The sequence below is a fragment of the Aythya marila genome (assembly GCF_965140915.1).
Source record: "Aythya marila genome assembly, chromosome: 1".
Lineage (NCBI taxonomy): Eukaryota > Metazoa > Chordata > Aves > Anseriformes > Anatidae > Aythya > Aythya marila.
The window spans coordinates 142140147-142159934 of NC_139042.1; the positions used below are offsets into that span (position 1 = coordinate 142140147).

The window sequence follows — 19788 nt, forward strand, 5'->3', positions numbered from 1 at the left end:
TCCGCAGCCCCTCCAACACAGGAGAGACCCCCAGAGCTGCGAGGGGTCGGCTGCTGGGAAAGGAGGGGCTGCAGGACACCGCCAAAGGAGCTCTGACACCGCTTACAATATTAAACAAACCTGGACATTGTTTAGAAATTTATTAGCAATTTTAAAATAACATCATTCCTTAGATAAAAATGCAATCTTACAGGAATATACATTTGTCCCGCACAGAGATGACCCCCATAGCTCGCTCGCGGGCCATGCGCTCGAACTTTCTCCTCTGTTGACTTTAAAACGTGCGAGAGGGCAAGACGGACTCTGGCACTGATGACAGGCTTACATGACGGTTACAAACTGTACAGCATTATTTACAAAAGCATTTCTGTGGGTTCATGAAAACTAGATATAAAACTGTGGAAGGAGGTAAAGACTTGAGAGAGGAAGGGGCTCGGGTGGAGGTGCAAGGGAGGGCTGGGGCGGGCAGGGGGCGTAGGGAAGAGTGGGAGAGGAGGTTTATATCTGGACTGCTTTATACTTGAGAGGTCATTTTACAGCTCTGGGCAATTCAAATGAAGGCAAAACACTTATATTTATCAACAGTTATAGCTGATGATCAGAGCAGGAAATGATGCTCCAGGGCCTGAACTGAAGAGGTGCTGAGGAACCCCATCTTCCCTGAAGTCTCTGGGAAACGCAGGTGTGCAGTATCTTGCTGGGCCAGACCCATGCCGTACAGATAAAGGCTGGACACAGCACCCCCCATGCCTTAAACAGCTTTGATCCTGCAGTGCTCAGTCATTGGTGCGGATGTGAAGTCAGACTGAGCGAGAGATCAGCTCCTAAATTACATTTTCACTTCCAAACTTGGACCAGATTCCAACCACTTCTTGCCAGAATTCACCCAAAGCGCCTTATCCATTGATCTACCGGTTGGCAATCGTTTGGAGGGAGACTCCATCATTCGGAATTGATTTTTAAGGCAGTTTTAAAAGTATCTCCCCCCTCTTTTTGTGTGTGATGCAGCAATGTTTGTCAGAGATATTTACAATCCCACTCCTCCTCCTCCTCTGAAATCTTCCCACATTCAAACTGTCAAGACTGAAGAATCCTGAACCAACCACTCCTGTGAGCGATCGTGAAGCTGATGATGTTTAGGTAGTATTGGCTGCCAGTCTACCTGCTTGAGATGGGAGCGGACTGGCCTAGGATACTTAAAATATTACAAGCATTACAGCCCGTTTGGGGAAGAACTCGCTTTTTGCCTGACTGGACAAAATGCAAAACGGAACGGAAAAACGCAGGCATTTCACCACAATGAGGCTAATGAACGGTGTCTGAGCTTGTGGGTCTGTCTTGAACAGGAAAATGCTTTGGAAAGGGGCTGTGTGAACACTGGCAGAAAAAAAATATATCTGTGGTGGGGTTTAACCACGCCTGGGCTCACCACAGCTCTGCGGGGCTCGGGGTGCAGGCCCCAGCCCCTGGATGCAAGGGCCGGGCTGCAGAGGTTACCCACACGACGTGGTGCAGGAGAACAGCGGCATGGGGGTGTGGGGGTGGGCTCCTGATCACGCCTCGCTAAGCCCTTGGTAATGCTAGAGAAGATTCCCTTATTACTTCAGCCATCGGTGCTGCTCCTCTCAATTAGCCCTTTGGAAAGGGACTTGGTTGAGTTGTCTAATTGTCCCCTGCTGCCTGAGGTCTGTGCCACACGTGTGGGGCTGGTAGACGAGACACCAGCCCCGGGGAAGAGCTGCATCCTTCTGGACCTGCGGCTGCAGGCCAGGCAGAACACTGTAGGGTACCTCAAATGGCAGGAGATGCACAGTTAGGCAACCGAATCAAGCCCCATGCCCCTAAAGAAGGCCTGTTTTTTATGCTCAAGTGTTAACAGTTAAGTCAAGTTCCCCATAGGGGGTAGGGGAAGAATGGAGGATTGAACTAGAACACTAAATTCTATCTCAGAAGAGCTTTTTAATATATATATATATATATTTATTTTTATTTTTTATTTTGTTCCCCATTCCAGTGTGATGCTACTCCTCTGAAAACAATTGGAGCCCAGTGTGTTTTCAGTACAGGACATCTACCTCTGCTGTGCTTCTGCCCTCACCCACCCCATCTCAGGTGCTGTAGCAGCGAGGCCACAGTGGTTTCAGCTGTCCAGAAGCAAAGCAGCAACAGAGAGCAAAGCTCAACAGAGAGCAGACTGAGAACCCATCGGAAACCTCTTGGGCCCCGGGCTTGCAAACCCAGAATAACACTTTAAGAACTTTGCAACATTCAAAAGAAGAGAAAATAAACCCTGTGCAGCTATTTAAATTTATATTTCTTAGTCTTCTTTGGAGAAGAAAATAAATGCAAGAAAAATATAATCTTTTTTTTTTTTTTTTTTTTTCTGGGCCTAGTTCTGTTTTCCACATTCTTTACACTGACAAAACTTCCCTGGCCACTAGTGCACTCTATCCTTGTGTTAGCAAGGTGGGAACTGGGGCTTCTGATGACCAGGCGTATTTTCCTCACACGCACTACAAATTTCATTGTCAGAACTAACAAAATCTCACCGCTGCCAGAAGCCCCCGACTGGATTCTACTTATTTCAACAACTTTGTTGAGCTCCAGCTTTCCCATTCAGTGTTTCCTCTCCCCCCCCTGCCCCTGCCACCAAGACAGTCCCACCGGGACCGTGCGTGTATCTCAGGATGCTCAGTTCTGTCCCAGGGGGGCTGCCTCACTTCAGCTCGCCGGTTGGGGTTTCTCATCTAGACGTACGAAGCAAGGCCTCCAACTTCATCTACGGCACAGGGCAACAACCCCATGGGCTCGTGGTGCTGCCACCTCGTGCGGTTGTGTCTGTGTGCAAACGTGCATACATTTCATACAGCGATCTGAAACTATCAGGCAGAAAAGACACAGGAGCCTGGCTGAGACCCATACAACTGTTATATTGGCGTCAGTCTAAAGAAAGCAATGATACATTGCTTTGGAAATTATCAAGAAATGTAAAAAATGCATTTGCCCTTTTTTTGTTGTTGTTGTTTTCGTCATCGTTGTCATAGTCATCGGGGGCAGGGTTCTGAGTCAGAAAACAAAGCAGAAATAGATGCGATTCTGTACATGGCGCCTCTCTGGCTGTCCCTCTGTGCTGGGGTGTGGTGGGCAGGGTGACAAACCAGGTTGGACCCCTGCAGTAGCAGCAGCAGCAGCATTGAAACCATCATCATTCGTGTGTCCAGCTGAAAGAGGCAGATGATGCAGAAAAGGTCTGTGGATAATGAAACTCCAGCTCCGGACCGTGAGTTCCACTTCCTTCTCCATCGCATCAGCCACACAGAATAAGGAAGAAAAAAGAAATGCACCCGGTGTGGCTGGCCCAGTACTGCCTGGAATAATGAGCAGGAGTGATAAAGGGAGGAGGTTTGTTGTTTTGTAAGAAACGTCTTTAGTCTGCAGTGTACTCTTGCAAGTCAGAGATGCTCAGTGACAAACAGCAGATCATTTTCCCCGTTCTTTCCTTTCCTTCCATGCCGCTCCTCGGCCACCGGTTCCTCCACAGTACAGTGACCGAACCCACCGTCGGCTCCCAGGCACGGGGAAAGGAAGGACACTCCAGGAGCTGCACCTGTCCCCCGGCCTTCCCACCGTCCCCAGACTCCACCTCACCTACAGGAGGCAGTAGCTCTTTGCTCAGGCCTGTCACAACGTGCACGTTGGAAGTACCTCAAACGGAAAACAAAAACAAACAAGCAAACAAAAGCCACCCTCCCCGGAAAGAGGAATTTGCACGGCTGGCACCAGCAATTGCTGAATTTAACACCCATCCCTCAGACCCACAAGGCGTCGGCACGCTCAGCTAGCCCGGTTTTCCCCACTGCAGGGCCCAAGCGATCCTCCAGTGGAGTGGGGATTGTCCCCAGCCACCACTGGCTCTCATCCCTGAGGGAGTTGCAGCTTTCATGGGGAATGTGCGGGGTGTGATCCTTTCCACCCTTTTCCTTCCTTTTTTTTAAGGAAAAATCCTAAAAGGCAACACGCACCATCAAACACCCAGAACACCCATTGCCTTTGCTAATCTAGATCTGTACTTTGTTCATCAGGTGGAAGAGCACCTCTGCCTTCTCCTGGAAGGGTCCGGGGGGCTTTATAGTGGAAGAAAATGAGAAAGGAGCCCTTACACTGCTTCCCTTTTCAGGCACAGCCAGGCACAGCATTATTTCCTGCCATGCTAGCTTTGGAGCACTGCAGCACTACCAACAGCCAGCTCTCAGAGGGATGGAAAAGAAAAGAGACAGACTGACATCAGGTGGTTGCTTTCTCCAGGGAAGTCTTGGATTAGGACTTTGATGCCACATTGTTTAAATGGATTCATCTTTCCCTAGTTTACAAGGTTTTGTTTGCGAGGTATCTTGAGCTGCTACTGGCCAGATCAAAGTAACACGGAAAAAAGCACACTGTCAAAAATATGTTTCACTATTTCTGCTTTATGACCCCAACGGAATCAAGAAATAAACCCAAGGGCATTACAAAAATAACGTAATCAGCATATGTAACAAATGATGTTCTCACACATCTGTGAAGCTCAAGATTGGAACGAAAGTTTAGCTCTGAGTCAGATCACACCTCCTAACTCAGCATTGATCTGCAAGTTTGTGAAACAACCTGAAAAGGGAGAAAAAACAGCAGTAGTCTAGACAGAAATCAGCCACATAAAATCTAATAATAGCTCTCTGTTTTTCAGCCTCTGCCACTGGTTAGGGCCATGCACCAGCGTGAGGAAAATCAGCAGAGGTTCACGCTTAGTGGTGGGGAAATACGTCTGGGACACGCCATGCCATCAGATGTTTTGTGACTTGGAGCCTGGCCTGTGGGCTAGGGTCTGGGAAGAGGGACTGGGACCACAAAAAAGTCATTTCACATCTGCGTCTTGACCTGAGGTCGGCCATTTTCCTAAGCAACAATCCAGAGCTCCCTCCCTCACTTTCCCTGGGCTTTCAGTCCAGAATTAGGTAATTTTATTTTGCTAACGGTTCTGCTTTTTGCATTTGCTTATCCCAGGATCCTGTTCTAGTCCATCAGGATGAGCTATTTAATAACAGCAATTTGAAAGCAGGCATTTTTCCCCGCTCCCTGAATTGCTGGTGCCAGCTGAACGTGCAGGATGGATCTGCCAAACGGGCTTGGGGATCTTGCCACCCTCTAGTGGGAAGAGACCTTTAGAGAGACTGAGCAATAGGAAAGAGGACAAAGCCTGAATAAAATGTCCCGGTCTCGGGAAGAAAGATTCTCTACCAGTAAAGTCATCGTGCATGTTTAAAGGGGGTGAGGAAGAAGGATAATGAACACAAGATATGCAAAATCAGTAACGTTCAACCTGTCAGTGGATTGCAGAATAGTTACTTACACCAGGTACACTTTGTTCATTGTACAAATTAAAAAAGGAAAAAAAAATAGTACCCCTTTTCCCCAACCACACGTAGAAAAGCACTTAAAAGTTCAAAGGTAAAGCTTGGCACATTCCAAATACGAAATGATTCACTTGACATGCAGCAAAATATACAAGAAGTGATTCTGGTTTTTGTTGTCTTTTTAAACAAACTTAATTCGATTCATTATATTTGCTTGGCACAATTGCAATTCATTTTAAAAAAATATTTGAAAAATACTGAAACTGACCTGAATTCAAGTATAACGGTTTCTTCAACAGAAACATTATCAATGCAATAAAACATCACACGGAATATATCGAAGCGTAACGCCTTCTGTTTGTTTTTTTTTGTCCCCCCCGCCCCCGTAATTTTTATGTCTATACAGTTTTAATGCCAACACGACTTACAATTGTATTTTTAAAATTAACATTATTGCATTGTTTTTGCATATCTTGTGGAACAGAAAATGCAAAGAGTTACTGATTCCCCTTTCAAAGCACAGACAGTGGGCTCGTTTTTGCATCCGGACGGCCCTGGGTAGGGATGTCCCACGGCCCAGGCCGGGATGCGGAGAACGGCCCGACCTTACACACACGTGTGCACGCTCACTCGGCACCGCTCCCACGCTCACAGCCACTACGTGTGGCACTCAGAGGAACCCAAACCGACCACTCGGATGTGCAAGACTACTTCAAGTGCATTGCCTACTGCCGTTAAATTACAAAACAACAACAAAAAAAGGAGCTGCCGCTCGCGAGCAAATCAAGTTACAAACTCCCGGTGTACATAATGGTTGGTAAAACGCAGCTATCCTTATACTTCTACCGAATGCCAATGGAGAAAGAAAAACCAAACCAAACCCAACCCAACCCGGTTTAAATAACACAAGCCGGCGGAGGGCGCGGCTTGGGAGTCCGTGCGCGGGGCGGGCGCGGGGCGTGCGAAGGAGCTGTACAGGCGTGGGGCGGCGTCCTGCCAGCCTGTGGGCAGGCGGCCGTCCTGCGGCAGGGACTGGGAAAAGGGGAGCTGCCTCTCCTCCTCCTCCTCCTCCTCCTCCTGGCTCTTCCTTCACGGCCACGTGCCGGGGATATATCCGCTCCTGCAAAGCTCTCTGACACCACCCAACTCCGCGACTCGTCCCAACAGAAATGAATGAAGAACGCTGTTCCGGTTACTCCAGGTCACGAGAACAGTGAGGCACTTCTGAAACAAACCCATTAGGAACATTGAAACAAATAAAAAACCAGCATCGCTTCCAGCCCTGGCAACTACAGGCTGCTGATATAAATCCTGCTGTCCTTGAGCTCCTCCTGACTTTTTCTACAATCCGGGCTCTGCACCTCTTCCTCTTCCTCGCCTGCACTGTCCTGCCCTGCGTCCCTGCAGTTAACAAAAGGCAAGAGGTTGCCATTGGGGCTCTGCTTGCTGTTACCATTGAGAATGTTGTCTGCTGCATTTTCCATCTCTTCTATCGTCATGTCGCAGGCGTCTGCGAGCTCCTGGGTTGTGACCTCAATGAACTTTGGATCTTGAGCAAACTGCATCAGTCCTTCCGAAATCAAGACCTTCAAAAGGAGGCGGGGAACCAGAGACAAAGATGTGTTAGCACCATGCACCACCGGCCCCGTCGCGCCCCCATCGCGTGCGACCCTCCGTGTTATCCCTGGTGGTTCTCCTCCTCCTCCTCCTCCTCCCAGCCACCCTGCAGACCCCTGTACTGAGGGGGCTTCCCCCCACGCTGCCCACATCCCTTCTGCCGCTGTGGCCTTACCGCTTCCACCAGGCTGCCGGCGCTGCCGTGAAACTGCCTGCTGCTCCCTGCGCTCTGGCTGGGGACGGTGAGGGAGACCGGCCTGGCTCTCCTCGGGCTGCTGCAGCCGGTGCTTTCGGGGAAGCCGGAGCTGCAGTGCACGGACGGGAAGCTGCTGTTGAGCTTCTCGCTGGACTCTGCCCCCTCGAGACGCAGCGTGGGGATGGCCTGCTGCGGCCAGCCGCGGCTGCAGGGCGTAGCGGGCGGCGTTGCGCACAGCCGGGAGAACGTGGTGGGGGAATGGCTTCGCTGCAGGAGGGGGCTCAGGCCGGCCACCGCTAGCGCCTGTGGACACAGGGGAGAGATGTGCGTGAGGGACGGAACCCCAAGGTGATGGAGAAATGACCCGAGAAAGGCCTGGAGGGCCTCGAGGCCTGGGAAACAGCTCCCGGCATGCCTTGGATGTTTCCTGTGAACTCATTTCGCAAGCCTGCCCTTACACAGTATAGCCTGCACTTGTGCCAAGCACCAGGCTGGAAACTCTCAGGGCTGAGCTTCTTCAGCCCTGGTGCCACTGGCAGGACGGATGCAGCCCCGCTCCCCACGGCCCTGCCAGAAACATCGCCTCTCCCCCAGTGCCACAGCCATCCAAAGGACTCCTTCTCCCACCCCTGCCACCATCTATGCCGCTAGCTCTTACTGCCAATTGCTGTTTTCTCTAAGTATCTGCTGTAGAACCTGAACGGACACCAGATGTGAATTTTAGATGTGTCTGCAGTTGCTGATAACTGCAAATCCACCACTGGATTTTAAGGCATCTGCTGTTGGTGGGAGGATCAATATCTGATGACTATGCTTTAAGCCATCCACTCCTTCCCAAAATCATGCACACAGCCTCTGAGTCATCCAGCCTCCTTTGATAACATGAATTTCTCAAGAAGCCCCTTACTGCACAGGGCTGATCGGATGCCTCATTCATGGCAACTGCTGCCTCATTCTGTAAGCAAAGCCATCAGAGTTGGGAGCTCATCTCACACAGCTCACGACTGTCTGATATGAGCAAAGAAATAAAGGCACAGAAAACACAAAAGTATGTGGATGTGTTGCAGAGAATCGTCTTGTTTGGGTTTGGTTGTCTCCTCCAGCTTCAGCTATCTACAAGCTCTATGTGTAGTCTCAGCTAACTGTGCAGAGGGATACCAGCAAGCCTCTGGCCTCTTTTGGATACTTGAAAATGCTCTCTGGAGGATAAGACTTTGACAAGACTCACACTTGCCTTTTGGAGATGCTATTTCCCTGTTGACCACAGTGGGACTGAGCTGACCAGTTGAACTAGGCAGCTAACTTTTAGATACCTGAAGTTCAGTGAAGCTCAATCCATCTGCCACTGAAATTCTGGACAACTGCTATCAGCATGCTGTGCTAATAATTTCAGCGACAGGTGAACAAAAGAATCAGCTGTTGGTCACCAACAAGGTTCACCAACATTTTTTCAGGAATTAGGTGTCAGACTCCTACCAAATTTCAATGATGAAGAAAGCCCTTAAAAATTAATCTATATAAGTCACACACTGCAGGCTATGATGGCCTCAGCACATCCCTTAAACTGCTGGGACTTCAAGGAGAGCCTTAGATCTGTCAGGTAGGATAACTGAACCAGTTTTTCAGCTTGTTGGGAGAAATACATACAAGGTGTTTATCCCAAATGTAAAGTACTGAGGAGGCTGAAAGAAGCTCGTAGATATTGCTTCAAGCTTCAGCTGCATATATTTACATACCATTATGTATGAGTATTTCATGAGTATACCCCTTCAAGCTCTCCTGAGCAACTGAATCCACTGTGCTTAGCAGAGGCAACCTTTCTGCTTCGTGTCCTCATTTGAAGCAGTGTTGTAGGCTGATGATTTTTTAAATGGACTGACACTGCTGGGTGTTGCCGACCAGAGGCCAGGTGCCTACTTCAGGGTAACCCTGCAGTCCAGCTCAGTGATGCTGGGGTGGGTAGAGCCCCGTAACTCTAGGTTTGGGGCTGCACAGTGGGATGAGGAAGGGTGAAGCAGCTCCATCCTCTTTGTACAGGTTGGAAGAAGGTGAGTCTGCCAGCTGGGTGGGCTGAGAGGATAGGAGGCATGTGTCCCCTCTATCTGCACTGCTGTGGGAAGGCAGGAGGTCTCAGGAGGGCCATTAGTGCTATGGGGAGGGTGGGAAGCTGTTCACAGCCCCGTGCCCCAATACATTCACTGCTTGTCCCTGCCACAGCTGTAGCTCCCTGTGGATCACTGCTTTCTGGAGCTTGGTCCTTACAGCATAACTGGCTGCTGTTGCTGGGAATGGAGGTGAGAAAACACAGAGAGTCTCAGCCATGCTCATCTCTCACTCCTCCAGCTGCTATGACTTCTCACTCCTACCACCCCTGCCCTGTGGCACTTTCTGCCCCTGTGCCCCTGTCCTGCCCTGCCCTGGGGAACTGCACGGAGCAGGATGCCCCATGCTGCAGGACTGGTTGCCACAGCACCCGTTTCTTTTATGGTGACAGTGGTGCCATCCAAATAAAAGACATAAATCTACTTTGGACTATGACAGCTGGTTAATCATCTAGATACGTGCCAAAGCACACATTTGGTAGGCTGCTAGATGCAGTTATAAAGGATTTAAGAGGCTGATTAATTACATGTAATCAGCTATTTTTTAAATGATTAATTGCCATTACTGGCTACATCCAATTAATATAAAAGTAGACCCTGCACATTTTATTCATATGTGTACTACCATCAAAGCCAGTGTAATTGCACTTCAGAGTGCAATTTGGGTGGTTATTTTTATCCTATAGATAGGTTTTTATTTTTCTCTTTCATGGACATCAGGTAACGATAACTCCAAAGGACATGTCCCTGTAGCATTCTTCTGGGAACAATAAAAATCCTGAAATCAGGAGTGAGTGTGATGGCAAATACAGTTTCTAAAAACTGGACCTTTGATATGGGTGAGAAGCTATCTCAGATGGCGTCTCAAGGTTGTCTGGGATGAAATGGGAGGGCAGACAGTAGATTCTCACTTGCCTTGCTGGGCCCTTTGATGTTGTTAATGCTTACCTGATGATGTACCAGATGTAAAGGCAGAACTGTCTTCTGCGAGACGTCTACACCCTGGTTTTTCTGTCTTTTCAGACACTCTAAGTGAAAAGATGCTCTTCGACCTGAAAAAACAAACACAAACAACTGTGTCCATCACTTATACTACACTACAGGTAATCTGAGTTCAATTTCATTTGGTGCAGTCCTGCTGGAGAGACAGCAAAGATGCCCACATTTTAAGCGCTGTCTGCTTTCCCTTGACACCTTGCCTCTTCCAAAGTACTTGTATTTGCAAAACAAATGCGAGCATCATGGACTAACCGACACTATCCTCCAAGCAAGTTGCAAGATAAAGCTCTGGGTGATGATTTTTATTTTTCTCCCTTAAAAAATGGACCTAGCAGGTACTGTGCAGCTGACTTCCCTCCTAAGCAGTGAAAGTGTTTTCAAACCTTTCTGGTTCATGTAAAGCCCTTGGCAGGGCTGATAGGGCAACCGAGGTTCTGTCACTGTACCTGGCTGTGCCCAACATGCAGGAGGAGATGTTGGGTTGCTCAGGTGACTTTAGCCTCCCACCTGCATGTGTTCTGGGCCCTTAACTGCCAGACATACCACAGTTTTTGAGGCCATGTCTATACCAGGATCAGGTGGAAGTGAATTATTCATTGGTGAATGGAGGCTTGAGTATGTACAGATGTGGTGCTTTTAGAACTTTGGAAATGGAAGTGAAAAAGTCATTTTAAAAAAATAATAATTGGGAGGATCTATTGAAATATCCACATTGTTTGCTTGGTATGATATTAAACTTCTGTAATTATGAGAAGTGTACTCTTTATAAAGGAATTTAAAAGGACTGCAAAGTATATTTATGAAAAATTGCACAGGCTTTTCTTCTGAAGAATGGCAAATAAACACATTATTAAAGATAGAGCTGCATGGCACACTAAAATATTTTTTTCTACTCCTTGATCCCATTGACATTCTTGTAAAGTAAGAAAAGAAATTCAAATTCTGAAAATAGTAGGTATATTATTGATTTGTTGAGAAAAGGGCCTCTCAGGGAATGGAGGAAGTATCTGCTACAGAGCATATATACTCAGTTGTATAAGAGCCTACATACTCAATTGTATAAGCATCTTGAAGAGGATTTAAGAGGTTTTAAGTCAAGTTTCACTTTAAACAATACACTACATAGACTGTCGCTGTTTATTTTGTGAAAATCAACACCTTATAGGATGCTTTTTCTTAAAAGAATCCTTACAGGATTCAGGATTCTTTTTAGCTTTTCCTCCAAATGTCTCTTTTTTTTTTTTTTTTTTTTTTTCCCCATGGGAAAAAGGATGAAAAGTTTATCCTGATACCTTTGTAAAATCTTGTAATTCATGGTTTCCACATGAGCATACTTGCTCTCTTGAAACACTTGAAAATCTCCAGGTACAATCAGAGCAGAAAGCAAATTTGCATTGTGTTAGCTTAATCTGAAATTCACTGTTTTCCTTGTAGCAGACAAAAGAAACAACCTCTCCTTTTTCCCCGCTGAACACACACAGAACAGAACACCATATACCCAAGGCTAGTCAATACAGTGACTCCCTGGTGATTGTTTGGAGAGCCTACAGCGCTCTAATAAACTCCTTTAATCAACATGCAGCCTTAATCAAACAGATCACATGGACTATCCAAACAACCAGGGATTATCCAAACAGCCACAGATTCATCTACTGACTGAGCATAAAGGCAGTAGAGTCACCTGCCTGATCAGGGTTGCACGCACACCATGGGATTCCTGGTTTCATGAGCTAAATGCAGAGAGCACCAACACCCAGGCCCACACACACTGGGATTTCTCCAGCAGGATGTGAGAACTCAGTCAAGGCAGAGGAAAGCACAGCCCACATGTCACACTGGGACATTACCTAGTGCTGAGGAGCACAGAAACCCTTTCTTTGGAGAGTGTCGGGTGTCCTCTGCTTTGTTGTTTTCTGGTGGAGTAAGTTGTCTGTTTTCATCGTCTTGGTATGAAAGCCTGCAAAGGAGAGAACACAGGGATTCTAGAAAAGCAGCTCGTGTCAGACAGAATAACCCCTCTTCCAGCAGGAAAGCCAGGAAGATCATGCTATCAAACGGATGCAGCTACTGAGCTTGCTAAGGGGTTCAGGAGAAGCAACTGAGACCATGAGACAGGAGATCTGGGAACATAAGGCAGTGAAAGTGAATGTGGGGTGGGAGCTGCACATCCAGATGCATCATTCAGAGAAGCAAAATCCTAGGCAAAGGATCTCCCTTTCAATTTTTTTCCCCTTAGGGCTGAACTGCTGCTTTATTTATTTATTTATTTATTTATTTATTTTTCCCATTATCATCTGATATTTGAGTTGTCTGACTAAAATCTTCTGGTCTTATCCCGTAAATTGAAATTTTTGCAGAGAAATGTCACTTCTTCCCACCTCCCCCCCTTAACTCAAGAACCACCCAAACACCTTGACTAAAGCTGCAAAGCTCACATTTCAGTAGAGAGCAGACTTGGTTCACTACAGTACTCAATGTCTTCATTCAAATTTTCATCATAAGTCTCATCCTGAGACACTTCCTCTTGGCAAACAATTGCCAGCTGGCTGTCTCTGGAACTGGAGCTAATGAGCAAAAAAGACAAGTCAAAATACAGAGATGGTAAAGAAAATCTGTTATAGAGACAAGAATGACAGGCTCCATCTGTCTTGGTTTATTATAATGTTGAAGAGCTATCATAGAAAAATCAATGACTGAACAAAACTGCAGAATTCACAAATACAAAAGCAACAACCACTGTCTGTGCCCTCTTTCAAAGAAAGTTTCTTAACAATGTTGAAAAATACTGGAAACATAGATGTATTACTGTCATTTGTGACTATATGGACTCTATAAATGTGCACATCACAGTGCCAACTTTCCCAAAGTTGTGAACTTGTAAAACCTAAGATGGGCTCTTAGAAATGCATCTGTTTTTTTCTTGTTGCAAAAGCCTTGGTTACAGATTTCAAAGAGAAGCTTCCATGACACTGATAGTACCCTCTCAGCTCTGTGTAGCACAGCCTCTGCCTCCCAAATCCTTTATTTTGCACCATCTTTCCCTTCTGTTTCTTGTTCATGCTCTCATTTCTGTTCATTCCTTCCTGTGTTTTCCACCTCTGGTCCCTTTTTTCTCATCAATAACTGAAGGGTGCTTCTGCTTCATTCAGCAGGATCTGTTCAAGCTCTTAGGCATGACAGCCCTTATTTCCCTGCTTGTCTTCTCCTTGTCCCTCTGGTTCAAGTCTCAGCCCTCAGAATTCACTTCATTCTGAGTCTATTTTCTGAGAAGTAAAGTAAAAACTGAAGGTAGCATGAATCTTTGAAATACTGACATAGAGATATTAGAGTCAGTTTGCTACTTGCATTCCACAGAAGAAAGCAGTGTGACAGAGATTTTTTTTTTATGTTTTTAAATCTTTCAGGGACTTGATAGGAAACATTATTTTCTCATTTGTTTCAGGCATAAAGCACCAGGAGAAGTGTGTATATGCATAGTACAAAACAATCTGAAGGACAGTGCTGGAGTGACCTTCCTGCTGAGATGGGAGACCAGTAAAACTGCTAAGCTGCATGGTGGAGAACTCACTACATGGCAGCTCCCCCTTTTCAACAATCTGCGTTTAGCCAAAACATTTTTTTCTGTGAGCATGCCAGGGTATACTGCTCTGCTCTGTGACCAGAGAGTGTCTAGATGTGTGAGCCCAGATAGGAACTCTAAAAAAACTACACAAATCAAGAAACCAGCTAGAAACAGTCTGTGCATTGCTATCTGCCAATGGGCAGAAAAGCCCTAATTTGGGAGCATGTCCTGGAGATGTCACGGCAATCATTAAAACTCTTTTCCAGCTTACTGACACCAAAAAGAAGAGCTTATCTTCAGCATGAATCAGGATTTGGACTTTCAATGGGACGAACAATGGGTCTACACCCAGAGAGTGTTAGAGCAGGAGAGAGAACACATACCGTCCCAGTGTTTCGTAGTAATGCGTCCTAATTCGAGGTAGGTGCCCAAGGAAGCAAGGAGAGAAAAGAACACCATGTTAACAGTGTCACAACAGCACGAATCAGCATGTGGGGGACAGAAGATAACACAGTGTGTTATCAGCAATTCCTGTGGCCTCCCTAAGGACGGCAGGAAATAAAAAAGCTATTGGTTTGTTTACTTGGGTGATGTGTACTGCACCCACTGAATTTCCTCTGTCTAACTGCCATATTCTTTCCTATCCTGGAGCAGCATTTCTCCACCTTTTCACATTGCTCACTGTCTCCATTGAAAATAAATTTACAGCTCAATCCTGCTTTTACTGAAAGGGTTAAAAAACATCGCACTGATAAAAGTGATATTCCTCTCGTATTAGTCACCTATGTGCAGACAGCCTGAAGGATGTCAAGAGAAGGGGATTTTCTTTGCTTTACGTGGTATTGCGTGTCTGACAGCCTTGCCCCCCTTCTCCCAGAAAGCCTTATGTGACCTCCTTATGGATGTGACGCACTAACTGAAAAACGCTGACTTCCACAGAACTCTCAGCTGGGCTCTTAAGAGGTGAAATGCAGTTGCTTTCCCTTTCAATTACCAGTTGATAAAACCTGTGGTTAAGAGTGGGTAAATAAGGCTCCCTTTAACCCTTATAAAGGTTTCTTCACGATAAAGCCCAAAGAAATCATGTATGCTGGTCTGTGAGGGTGCTGCTTCTTTGCCGTGGTCAGTGGATGCATATCTGCCACACCGTGGGCTTTGGCACAAGTGGAGAACCAAAAGGCTCGCTCCAGGCTGCAGGCAGGGCAATATCTGGTGGGTGACTTTAGCTAGGCAGCAGTGCTTTGGTGTTTGCGTGCACGTTCCCCTCCCCGGTCCCTCAGCCCATGCCCTGCTGTGCAGCTTACCTTTTGGATGGTAGTTTCCAAGGAGCTTCCTGCACACGGATGGTGGGTGATAATGGGGCCCCATGGCCTTCCACTGTGCTGACGGTGCTGGGGTAGCTGGGCGGGCTGGGGAAGCGGCACAGGGCAGTGTTGTTGGCATTGTTGATGTTGGCATTGGAGCCTGAAGATGAGTAGCTGCTGGGTGTGAAGGTGGAGTCCACCAGCTTCTCGTGAGATGGAGACTCGGTGTCTCCCTGGTTGTTGCCGGACTTATTGATGTGCAGAGGTCGTTGGGTGGTGAATGTCTGGGGGAATGCACTCCTGCCATCACTTTGGTAGTAGCTGACATGGTTTCCAAACAGGCCTCCAGCTCTCTGTCAGAGAAACACAAACAATTTTTTCCCTTTGTCAGTAAAAAGGTACGTGTGGTGTTCCCTGTCAAGACTGTTGAGGGAAGGAAAATGTGAGAAACAAAAGTGTGCACTACGGACTGGTGCTCTCTCTGCCAGAAAATGCATAGACTTCTCTGTCAGAGAGACTAGGTACAGGCAGGCTGTGAAAGCTTCATCTTTCTAAGACATTTCAAAGGACTGGCCTTAAAGAAATGAACAAGTGGATAGGTGAGACAAAGGTGTCCAAATACCACCAGTCCTGGGAGGGTATGACTGGGTAAGGTGGCAAGAACTAGGTTACTGCTCTCTGGTATTCACAGTGCAGTTGCAAAACAATATCTTTACATAAGAAGGAATTTGAGAAGAGCACCAGAAGCTATTAATCACCTGGAGGAACAAATGAAGAAAGATTTAATGAGCCAGTTATCTACTGTTTGGATGATGAGTTATGAGAGGGACAGACAGCATCTTTCTGTAAATGATTTGAAGGAGAGAAATGCCAAAGGAGAAGAAATATTACCAGAGGATACAATTAGAAGGAACAGAAATGAAATAAGAAAGGGAAGATTTAGGCAATTGCCCTGGAAATTTCCTCCAGGACCACAGGGTCTCTATTGGGCTCTGGGGTACATTTTGAAAGGACACTACTTGTGCCACTGAAAGAAGAACTCAATAAAAAATTGAAGTCTGCCTGGCTGATGCTCTGTGGACTGGAAGATGGCTTAACTGTGCAGTTCTTCTGACCCTTTGGCCATTGTCATTATGATTTTGTTTAGGTTTAATACAGGGCAAACATCCATTGAGAAGAAAATGGGATAAAAGTAATTTCTCAGGATCTGGCACCCTGACTCCACCAGTCTGTTTCCCAGTAGGGTCTACAAAAAAAAGGAGCAGCCAGCTGAAATACAGAGTACATACAAAAAACACAGCACTCTTTGAGCTAAGATACCAATCTAGCCTCAGTTTGTAAATTTGTTCCACACCTACCCGGAAAATATCATCTTCAGAGGCAGCAGAAACAGCTTCTTTCATGGCCTTGTCTAGCTCTTCTTCAGCTGTCAGGTCTCCTGAGATTGCCCTTCGGATCTCTGGGCCGATGTCGTGAAGTGTGCGCAAACCAGCCTGCAAAACAGCAAACTATAGAGCTTCATATCTCCGAGTGGTTATGTGAGAAACAAAAGCGATGTTAATCTGCTAAGAACAGTGGGGCCTTTCTACTTAATATAGCATCCCCAGCTCCTAGAAAAATACTAACAAATTCTGCTCTTTCATCTCCAGTTTAGAGAGGGAGAAACTCTTAGTAATCCAACCCAGGAATGCTCACTGCTAGTCCCTCGGCTTTTTCAAAGCAGGTCACAGCCATAAATCCACGGGCCTGACCGTGCAAGTCTGCATGCTTTCGACTCTGGGTTCTCAGATCCACTACCAGAAGCCCTAGAGCAGCCACAGTTCCCGCTGAACAATGTACTCAGCACCTCTGAAAAATATGTTCTTTTTAATCAGCATCTTAAATACATATTTCATAGCTAAACTTCTGGCATCTGGATCTGGACAGTCCTCAAACCCCTCACTGACTGGAATCCACTCCAGGGAGGTATTCTGTGGGTATGTGGAGACCTCAGCCTGTATTTAGGCCTGTGTCACAACACTTCTTGGCTTGCTGCAAGTCCAGAGTCACTCTTGTTCCTTACTCTACAGTTGAAGGACAGAAATGGCACAGTCCTACAGTCAGGGGGGATTTCTTATTCTTTCACACAGCCTGGCAGTCCACCAGTGAACCTGTAGCACAGTGATGAACAGATCCCAGGCACTGGATGGCCTTGGCATCCAGGTATGCTTCTTGCTTTGTAATTGATTTTGCCTCCTGGCAACATGCTCTCTCTGGTCCTGTTATAATGACTCCTTCAGAAAGGGTCAAATGAATGTAGTAATAAAAAAAATGTCTGCTGGACACTTCATAGCAGCCCTCCAAAAGAAAGCCAAATTTCAAACATTACCAGTGGACTGATAAACAGTGACCACCTCACGTGTGCCTTCCACCTCCAGAGCTACAGGATGAGGCCCGTGCTAGATAAACACCTATCCAAAAGGATTGATGTGGTAATTTAAAGAGTCTACAAGCTCCTTTCTAGTGAGGGTAGCCCATTGCAGCCCCCAGAATGGCTGAGAGGGAAGTGGGGTCAAATGCCTCAACCGTACCACCCCTGCCCATCCTGTGCCCATCTGTCACCTGTAAGGAGAGGGCGTTGCGCTGGGAGGGCTTGCCCACCAGGCCCTGTTCTTTGCGTTTCTTGAACTTCCTGAAATATTCTTGAATCAGGAAAGTAGCGTAGAACTTCCCGACGGTCACCTCATCATCTGGAAAGGGGTATTAAAAAAAAACAAAAACATCACACAACAAAACAAATAAGCAAAGGGTTTTAAGTAGTATGTTTGCTAATGTGAGACTTGCAACTAAAGGCAGAAGCCCTAGGCACCACAGTACTTCTCTGCTTTTTATGGCTTCAGTATGCAGGGCTGAATAAAGGAAGGGATTGCTCCACGGTCAGAGCTTGCCGTAAGTAGTCAGGAGGTGAGGTACACCTGGCATTTAGATAGACTGGCTCTGCTGGCAGAGAACACCTATAGCTATGCACCTCTGGATGCACTTTGGTTTTGGCGAAGTGCCTCTATGGCTCTAAGCTTTGCAGCCTCTGGTGCTGTGATCTTGCTATAGCAGTAGCCTCCCAGTCTGGGTCAATGAATGCTGCATTCTCTTGTGACAGCTTTGGGTAATGCATACTCCAAATCTGATCTCACTAATAGCACCTGACTTACCACCCATCCCAGACCTGATCTGACCCTTCTCTGCACTGAAATTCTGTCTGGTTGTGTCTAGCATGGGTGTGAGAGGACCACAGTGATCACCTCTCCCCAGAAGTGCAGTTATTGCTCAGTCCTTGCTATATTCTCACTCAATACAAACTGTTGATGAGCCAAAATGTGCACTCAGCTTTTATCCAGGTAACTCTCCTCACTCCTCCAAACCTGCTGTAAATTGTATTAGATACTGTCCTCTGACTTCAGAGGAGGCTGAGCAAGGTTTCAAGATCTGGCTGCGGCTGTTAACTAGCTGCCGAGTGCTGTTTCATGCAACAGTCCCTGGAGCCACCTGGAAGGTCAGTGAAGGTCCCACTAGATGCCCATGCATCTGGGCTCCTTAGGAGCCTAGCAGAGAAGGAGCCTGCAGGCCTGGTAATTACAGCCTACCAGGGATGCTGCATAGAAATCTACTGCAATCAGACAAGGGACAACCCTCAGCCAGTCTGAACTGGTGTAACTAGTTGCCAGACAGCATCTCACAAAATTTCTACTTGGACAAATAGAAAGCAGTTATGTGAGTAAAAAAAAGGAGTTATATGCCATATACGCCCAACAAGGCACTAGGTAGTGTCCAAGGGAACAAATCCTACAGCTGAAGTGGGGTGAGATTGAGGAAAGAAGATCTCTCACTCCTATTTAAACACCTTTTCTTCCTCCCCTGATTTTTCAGCAGTAAGAACATGATATACATGTTTGTACAGGCAAAACCAGATCTCAGCCTGATGAAACATCCAGACAGGCAAACAGGTAGCAACAACTTGTGGAAGAAAGCCTGTCCCCTGTACTCCACTTGATGTTCACGAGGTGCAGTAGGACATGTCTGGTGGGGAAAAGACAGACATTCACAGACTGGGACAGGATCCTGCACTCACCACCTGCGGGGGGCACCACCTGGTCCAGCAGCTTCATGCTGGTGCGCTTCCAGATTTTCTTAATTATTGCTCTAAGCTCTTCATTGGCTTGCTCCAGGTTACCTGCAGGGTGAAAATCATCAGAGACAGGAATTAAGCCAGAGCCTGTAGAGGAGCAATTTCGCATGTCTAGCATGGCAATCTCAGGAGGAAATACCAGGGCTTTTGCAGTAGTGGAAAGTTTTGGGCAAACAGGCACTCAGACCATTGCTGAAGTCCCCTCATAAAGACAGTAACTAAATATGCACAGTCATCTCAGAGTAGGAAGGCGACTGTGTTACTGTTTGTCTCCAGAAGCCAGAAACTAGGCAACTACAATGCTCCTTTGTCCTGAAACGTGAAAGTCTCATTCAGTACTTACGCTTTCTAATTGAGATCCAGTGAAGGTTAAATATGATGAGAACAGAGGTTGGTTAATGGAAAAATACTGCTTGGGGAACAGAAATAATTGTTGGCAAAGATGCAGCTAGAAAT

General features: G+C 46.7%; 1 protein-coding gene and 1 long non-coding RNA gene across 18 annotated transcripts in view; one reads left to right on the forward strand and one right to left on the reverse strand.

Annotated features, from left to right (window-relative positions):
• Nucleotides 1-135: 135 nt before the first annotated feature.
• On the forward strand, nt 136-3160 carry LOC309891896. The gene is made up of 2 exons (XR_014319567.1): nt 136-976; nt 2015-3160. It is a non-coding gene; the product is annotated as an uncharacterized lncRNA (long non-coding RNA).
• The window catches only part of CACNA1C (calcium voltage-gated channel subunit alpha1 C), a 481405-nt gene continuing 464018 nt past the window's right edge, over nt 2402-19788 (reverse strand). For 4 of the 17 annotated variants that reach the window (XM_082784790.1, XM_082784793.1, XM_082784780.1 and 1 more), the window contains 10 exons: nt 19276-19377; nt 17772-17899; nt 16529-16678; nt 15171-15523; nt 14250-14276; nt 12740-12868; nt 12152-12261; nt 10254-10357; nt 7183-7506; nt 2403-6976 (listed from right to left, as the gene is read on the reverse strand). In XM_082784790.1, coding sequence (XP_082640916.1) covers nt 6680-6976; nt 7183-7506; nt 10254-10357; nt 12152-12261; nt 12740-12868; nt 14250-14276; nt 15171-15523; nt 16529-16678; nt 17772-17899; nt 19276-19377 — 1724 coding nt within the window. In that variant the 3' untranslated portion in view covers nt 2403-6679. Of the gene's footprint in view, nt 6977-7182; nt 7507-10253; nt 10358-12151; nt 12262-12739; nt 12869-14249; nt 14277-15170; nt 15524-16528; nt 16679-17771; nt 17900-19275; nt 19378-19788 lie in introns of all 17 variants that reach the window. The other 13 variants (XM_082784795.1, XM_082784781.1, XM_082784788.1 and 10 more) reach the window with 8 other exon arrangements.